The sequence below is a fragment of the Salmo salar genome, chromosome 02 (genome assembly GCF_965601325.2).
Source record: "Salmo salar chromosome 02, fSalSal1, whole genome shotgun sequence".
Lineage (NCBI taxonomy): Eukaryota > Metazoa > Chordata > Actinopteri > Salmoniformes > Salmonidae > Salmo > Salmo salar.
Window position 1 is genome coordinate 52,887,497 of NC_138292.1, and position 7,096 is coordinate 52,894,592.

General features: G+C 41.3%; 2 protein-coding genes across 3 annotated transcripts in view; one reads left to right on the plus strand and one right to left on the minus strand.

The window, feature by feature from the left end:
- Positions 1–2,146, minus strand: part of LOC106586164 (striatin) — a 105,913-nt gene extending 103,767 nt beyond the window's left edge. For both annotated transcript variants that reach the window (XM_082964500.1, XM_014173094.3), the window contains exon 1: positions 1,771–2,146. In XM_082964500.1, the coding sequence (XP_082820626.1) occupies positions 1,771–1,992 (222 nt within the window). In that variant the 5' untranslated portion in view covers positions 1,993–2,146. The remainder of the gene's footprint in view (positions 1–1,770) is intronic.
- A 799-nt stretch (positions 2,147–2,945) lies between these two features.
- On the plus strand, positions 2,946–3,993 carry mlp3c (Microtubule-associated proteins 1A/1B light chain 3C). Its single transcript, NM_001146572.1, has 4 exons — positions 2,946–3,042; positions 3,124–3,179; positions 3,265–3,371; positions 3,632–3,993. Exons 1-4 carry the CDS (start codon positions 2,982–2,984, stop codon positions 3,864–3,866), a joined length of 459 nt encoding a protein of 152 aa, NP_001140044.1. The 5' UTR covers positions 2,946–2,981; the 3' UTR covers positions 3,867–3,993.
- Positions 3,994–7,096: the final 3,103 nt, after the last annotated feature.

Consider the following 7,096-nt stretch of genomic DNA (forward strand, 5'->3'; position numbering starts at 1 on the left):
GTTGCACACCCTTAGCAGAATACGGTGTACAACATCCTAAATTGTCAGAAAATCCCAAAATGTTGGTGGAAAATTGTGTTTCATGAATAAAGTATGCATATTTTCCCAGTTTTTTCCCCCCACCTTATTTCCATTTAAGCTAGTTAAGTAGGAATGTTATGCCTTCGCGGCCTGAATAGAGGATGCCTTATGTATGAGCCTTGACAATTGTGCAGATCTAGCGCCCATGCACTATTGGCTGCCTAGGCTAGCACTTAGCTTGGCACTGGCCTTGGTTAGCAATGTTCGGAGGTGCTCACATACACTGAACAAAAATATAAACGCAACACGTAAAGTGTTGGTCCCATGTTTCATGAGATGAAATAAAAGATCCCAGAAATGTTCTCTCAAATTGCACACAAAATTGTTTACCTCCCTGTTAGTGAGCATTTCTCCTTTGCCAAGATAATCCATCCACCTGACAGGTGTGGCATATCAAGAAGCTGATTAAACAGCATGATCATTACACAGGTGCGCCTTGTGCTGGGGACAATAAAAGGCCACTAAAATGTGCAGTTGTCACAACACAATGCCACAGATGTCTCAAGTTGAGGGAGCATGCAATTGGCATGCTGACTGCAGGAATGTCCACCAGAGTTGTTGCCAGATAATTTAATGTTCACTTCTCTACCATAAGCCACCTCCAATGTCATTTAAGAGAATTTGGCAGGCCTCACAACCGCAGACCACGTGATGGCAAGTGGTTTGGTGATGTCAACATTGTGAACAGTGTCACATGGTGGCAGTGGGGTTATGGTATGGGCAGGCATAAGCTACTGACAACAAACTGCATTTTATCAATGGCAATTGGAATGCACAGAGATACCGTGACGAGATCCTGAGGCCCATTGTCATGCCATTCATCCGCCTCCATCACGTCATGTTTTAGCATGATAATGCACAGCCATGTCTGAAGGATCTGTACACAATTCCTGGAAGCTATAAAATGTCCCTGTTCTTCCATGGCCTGCACACTCACCAGACATGTCACCCATTGAGCATGTTTGGGATGCTCTGGATCGGTGTGTACGACAGTATGTTCCAGTTCCCGCCAATCAACAGACTGATCAACTCTATGCGAAGGAGATGTCACACTGCATGAGGCAAATGGTGGTCACACCACATACTGACTGGTTCTGATCCACGCCCCTATCTTTTTGTTTTTAAGGTATCTGTGACCAACAGATGCATATCTGTACTACCAGTCATGTGAAATCCAAAGATTAGTGCCTAATGAATTTAATTCAATTGACTGATTTCCTTATATTAACTTAAACTCCGTAAATTCTTCGAAATTGTTGCGTTTATATTATTTTTTTTTACACTGCGAGCTACAACTCAATCAAGGCCTGCACATCACATTATGCTAAATAGCCTTACCTCTGATATATTTACGACATGGCATTTAATAGAAGTCATATGGCACAATAAAAACTCATGTCACTGACTATAGAGTGCATGAATCAACTGCACTGTTCATCAGAATCATTTTTCTATTATTAAACCGATTTAGCACAGGGTTTCCCAGGACCGAGGTTGGGAAACCCTGTGCTATAGTGCCTAACGTCATCCGACCAAGACTACTCTAGTAACTACGTAGCTCGAGCAGTTCTCGCCACAAAGACCGTGGCGCGCGAGTAGGCTTCCTGACACAAATTTCAATCTTCCTAGAGCGGACTCAACACCGTAAACCCCCACCTAAAATAAGCAGGGCATTTTGACGTGGTTTACCTGCAATTCGGCTCGCTCCACCTCCCATTGCGCTCTATCCACCTCGAAGCGGGCCCATTCGTGTTGCAGAAAGTGCAATATCCCCGGAATGTTGTAATGAGCCCTGGCCGCCTCTCCGCCACCGACGTCGCCCGGCTGCTGCGGTCCTTTTCCAGCGCCTGGCAAACCCGAGTTGTTGTTGTTGTTGTTAAAGAACACGCCGGGCCCTGCCTGTTCGTCCATGCCCAGGCCAGGTGTGTGGGTTCAGTTCGCACAAGCTGGCACGACTGTGCTCAGACGGATGGGTTTTCCTTTAACCGCCCCTTGTGATATGAAATGGAAAGGAAATAGCTACCTACAGCTCTCTCTACTGGGCAGGCACATTCACGTCTGAGCAGCCAGCTATCAATTGATGACGTTCACACTCAGCTCCCACCCACATCCAGAGTTTTCTTTTAACCCATTGGTCGATTTACACGATTCACACTGGAATACGCCAATCGGATATAAATGCGCTGTTGACAACTGTTGTATTCTACGCATGATGGAATTTGAAGTTCAAAGAAGATAGAGCTGCATTTTCAACCTAAAATGCGCTTGCTCTCTTTTTTTTACTGTCATTTTCTTTAATTGGCCTGCGGAGTAGATTTTTTTTGTAACTGAAATTGAAAATGTCATAATGTATGCTACAGAAGTGTATCTGTGGTAGCCATATTTCATATATTATAGCACATTCCATTTATGTATGTATGCATTCCATCTATGCATTCCACACACACAAGCCTATCCTCCACGACCCCTGACTGAATTTAATGTCCTTTGAAATCCAAGAAAATACATTAAACTAAATGTTGCCCACACATGATGTAGGGCCTACTTCAGTGTGAGAATAGTATAAAGGCCTCTATGTATGTGTAAGATATTTTCATTACTAAATTACCTCTATATAATGTTTGGTAATTCAAACAGTCTTATTTTCAAACATCAATTACATGAAACGTTACAATCAGGTCATTTATTAGATCTTCACCATTTGGATTGGTTTTACACACAGCCGAGTCATTATGCACGGTCAATTCATTAGCCATATGAAGCGTGCTGACACAACCCCATGGTAATCAGGTGATACGTCACTGCAACCGCACTATTTAATTTCTGTTGGCTAATCTACATGGTTCAATTTTATAGCAAGATCAGACAGCAGGATTTGAAGAGAGGAGCCACTTGCCCACATGATGCCTCCATTTGAGAAACCACAGCACCCCAAGTCCTTCAAGCAGAGAAAAAGCTTTGGTGATTATTTAATGTATTGCTTTGCATGTGGTAGGCTATGCGTTGCTTTATAATCTCATCCACGTTTTCCATCCCAAACAGCCACGAGAAAACAGGAGGTCGCGGGGATCCGAACAAAGTTTCCAACTAAAATTCCGGTAAGTTTTCTTATTTCTAAAACCGTATTCAACCCTGAAGTTCCATTGAGTTTGCACCTTCTAAAAGTGACCTTTCCACCCACAGGTTATAATTGAAAGGTATCAACGGGAGAAGTATTTGCCGCCTCTTGATAAAACGAAATTCCTGGTCCCCCAAGAACTTTCCATGACTCAGTTTGTCACCATTATAAGGTGTGTCTAATTTGAGAAACGTTTTGCTGAACATGTGTTTATTTAACTTGGCAGACGTGGCATAACATGATTTAAATCATGTCTTCAAATTTTGGTTGAGAGAACTCGTGCATAATTTCGAATTTGGCAATCACCTGATATGCATCAGCCTCGAGTGCCGCGCGCGACTGTCACTACTTTTAAATTACTAGAGTTTGTGCAAGATAATTTCTACGTTTTGAGTACGTCTTGTCAATACTTTCTGCACGTTCTCGTTTCAGAAATCGTATGTCTCTGATGCAGAGTCAAGCGTTCTACCTGCTTATCAATAATAGTGGCCTGGCCAGCATGTCTCTTACCATGGCGCAAGTCTACAAGGACCATAAAGATGACGATGGCTTTCTCTACATGACCTATGCTTCTCAAGAAATGTTTGGGAATTGTGTTGAAATCCATGAAGAGTCATTGCCAATTGCTGGAAATGTTTGCGCAGACATAAATTGCAGGATTGGATGATGTGAGGCCTCGGCTTTTGGCAGGCCCAATAACTGAACTTGGTGTATAGATATAAAATGCAATATGGATATTTAATATTGCTCAATGTTTTTGTATATTGGTTTTAAGGTAATAAATATTTCAAACTTTTGAGGACCATGCTCTGTATTACATGACTTTGGCCAGGTTGCTTAAAGCGGCAATATGTAACTTTTTGGGCTAAAAAACAAATTTGCATTGAAATGGGAGGTGTAGGTCTGTTCTCGTTAAAACATGTTTATGAAGCGGTAGATCTGTTCTTTGCGTTATTTGAGGTTTTGCTTCCTTTTTTGGTTTGTATGCCAGCTTAAAGCAGCTGAGAAATGAATGTTTCGATATTTCACAGCGGTACAATGATTCAGTATTTGGTCGAACTGAAATTGGGTTAACTTAGCACTTTAGCAAACATGGTGCTGCCATTTCAGCATATTGCACTTATTGTTGTCACTTATGCTCCTTCATTTAATTTCCCAAAAATGTGTAGACTTGGACATTGCCTTCAATAGGAACTCTGAGGCATTAGTAGTCAAGGAAGGACCTGTTGCCCATTTCTTCCAACTCGACTCCTATACTCCCTCTAGGTTCTTGTACATATCTGATTGGGCTGCCTGTGTCAACATGTAACTATTCTTATTCAATCCAATATGGGTCCATTTTTGCCATATTGGGGACCAGACCTCTGTTTAAATACGACTTAATCTGTGCTTGACTAAACTTGCTTGGCTTAATGGACCAATATAATAGCTCCACAACCCTCTCCTATCTGGCACTCCAGGCAGGCTATACAAAGTATTTGAACCAAGGTCTGAAGATCGAAGTGTCAGAGGGCTTCATTCAAAGTGGTACTCCCGAATAGGAACAATCATCCTGAAGGTGGCAGTATTGTTCAACTATCTTAAATCTGTATGACTGCACAGAATGGTTTGAATTTGGAGATTTTTGGATCTTAAGACTGAAGTACTCTTTAGTTGAGGCTGCGAGACGTATACAAGCAAGAGAACCGTTCCAACTTCTAGAGAATTTTTGCTACTGTAGCTAAAATTAGCCTATTTGACTGGACTGTATTTCAAACAGACTTTTTATTTTATTTTTTTGGTGGACCCTGTAGCACCTTCACTGACTCACTGAGGTCTTGTTGATTTTAAGCTCAGCCTAATTGTTGCAGCATGTGGCCCATAGATATGGGGTGGTCACAGGTCTGCACTGCAAGGGACTGGACACTTTCCTTGACAGGGCAGGGAGATGGGTTAACCCAGAAAAATGTGAATCACTTTCTGAGTTTGAAATCAGCCCCTATTCTTAAGTCACTCCTGTATATCTAAAATGACTTAATTGCATTTTATTTTGGGCTAAATAATCAATCCATGTGATCTAGGAGTGTAGGCCTATCACTTGAAACACATTTCCAAAATGGTGAAAGGGTCATAGTGACATGAGCAAGTACATTTTCCTTGTAGAATAAAGCCTTTTTTTTATTTTTTAAAGCTGCTTATTTTAGGTACATTTATATTAGTGAATATTGATTTCAAGATTGTTCGTTGAGGCAGCAATTAAAATGTATTCTGTTCATAGTTGTGAAATGTGACTCCATAAAGATTATTTAGCAATATGCAAGTACACCATAGTTACAGTAATGGGCAATAAAAAAAAAAGGCAGATATTTAATTAACATTGTACAATGAATGGATTCACATTACAAGGTATAAAGCTTAAGTTACAAAGCATTAACAAACATTACAAGGCATTATCCTAAGCATGGTCAGAGAGAAATCATACCCTTTTTCTACACCCCATGGACTTTTTGGGCATGGCTTTTCAGGGTATCTCACCACAGCAGTTCAGGAACAAAGAAAGAACAATGAATTTAAGGCCCCTTTATAAGCATCTGAGTTGTTTGGATTCAAAATCTGAGTTATTGACCAATAGTATCACTGTGAAGTTAACCTCCGATCAGATATCAGACCTACATGATGTAAACTCTGGACAATGGGGGTTGGAGACATCAACACCGAGAATGCTGAATTCCTATGACAACAGAGGAAATTCTTGCATACAGTTGATAAGAGTCACTTCGGGGGCTGCTCTACAATACAGAAACGAATGGGCTTTGCAGGGAGACTTATTTAGTGACTATATCACTGACCACAAGGGGAAGCCCAAGATCCATAGAATATGTTGAGCTGTTGTGATGGTTAAAGCAGTTCAATATCAGTCAGCACTGCAGCGCACCTGATATTTTCTTCCCAAAATGTGTAAAGAATTGTTTTTCTTATTTTTGTAAATGTACAGCCCTGTTGGCTTTCACACTTTTGAATCAGACTACATTACATTATTGCTTTCACCTTTTGAGGACTATGCGGAGAACGCTCTCCTCCCAGTGCTGCATTGTCAAAGTCCAGTACATTGGATCGGTGGCATTAAGTTTTATGTTCCATTAACCGAAATGGGATTAACAAAATGTATTACGTCCTAACGATATCAACCATCTCATCCTGACTGGGAAACAGCAGTTTGTTTTCATTTTGCTTAGTCATGTCCATGGCCGTATTGAATGGCTTTTCTTTGCAGCATTAAAAACATCTCGTGACGTTTAGCCATGGATGCAACCAAGTGTTGAGAGGACGGTGATAAAAAAAAAATAGAGACAAAGCTAAATCTAAAAGAACTCAAAAGTGGAGCATTCAACAAATACAGTAGTTGAAGAGACAGATAATCGTACTTTCTCAATTGTCTTTCCTCGTATCCTCTCTCCTGGCCTCCCTCTCAAAACGCATTGGAAGAGAGGATCCAAGGTTCCTTCCCTATGACCTTCTCCAATGGGCGTTGAGGTCGAAGAGAGGAAACGAGGAACCGGGGTAAGATATTTTGAGAGAGAAAGAACCCTGGTGGACGAATATAGAGGGAGGGGGGGCATAGAGAGAGAAAGCGAGAGAACCACCTGATTCTCTGCAATCAGGACCACACTATATTATAATTCTCATTGTTGATTCAAGTGGTGCTTTTGTTTACATGTTTAAATTACCTTGGTTCATTAGGGGACAATGAACACACACACACACGCACGCGCACACACTGTTCGTCACAAACCCCCTTTTCCAATGCCTGCCTTTTTATCGGTGACTGGGGAAGCGAGTATAACATTTTCCACTTTGAAGGAGGTGAGGGAGACGTTCAGACCTATTTGTTTAATGGCATAAAGATCCCGGCTTAAT

What these genes read in the sequence shown, in the direction of transcription:
- mlp3c (NM_001146572.1), top strand. Translation starts at nt 2,982, where the DNA reads ATGATGCCTCCATTTGAGAAACCACAGCACCCCAAGTCCTTCAAGCAG. An exon ending in CAAGCAGAGAAAAAGCTTTG is followed by an intron (nt 3,043 to 3,123) that starts GTGATTATTTAA and finishes CATCCCAAACAG; the next exon opens with CCACGAGAAAACAGGAGGTC. An exon ending in AGTTTCCAACTAAAATTCCG is followed by an intron (nt 3,180 to 3,264) that starts GTAAGTTTTCTT and finishes TTCCACCCACAG; the next exon opens with GTTATAATTGAAAGGTATCA.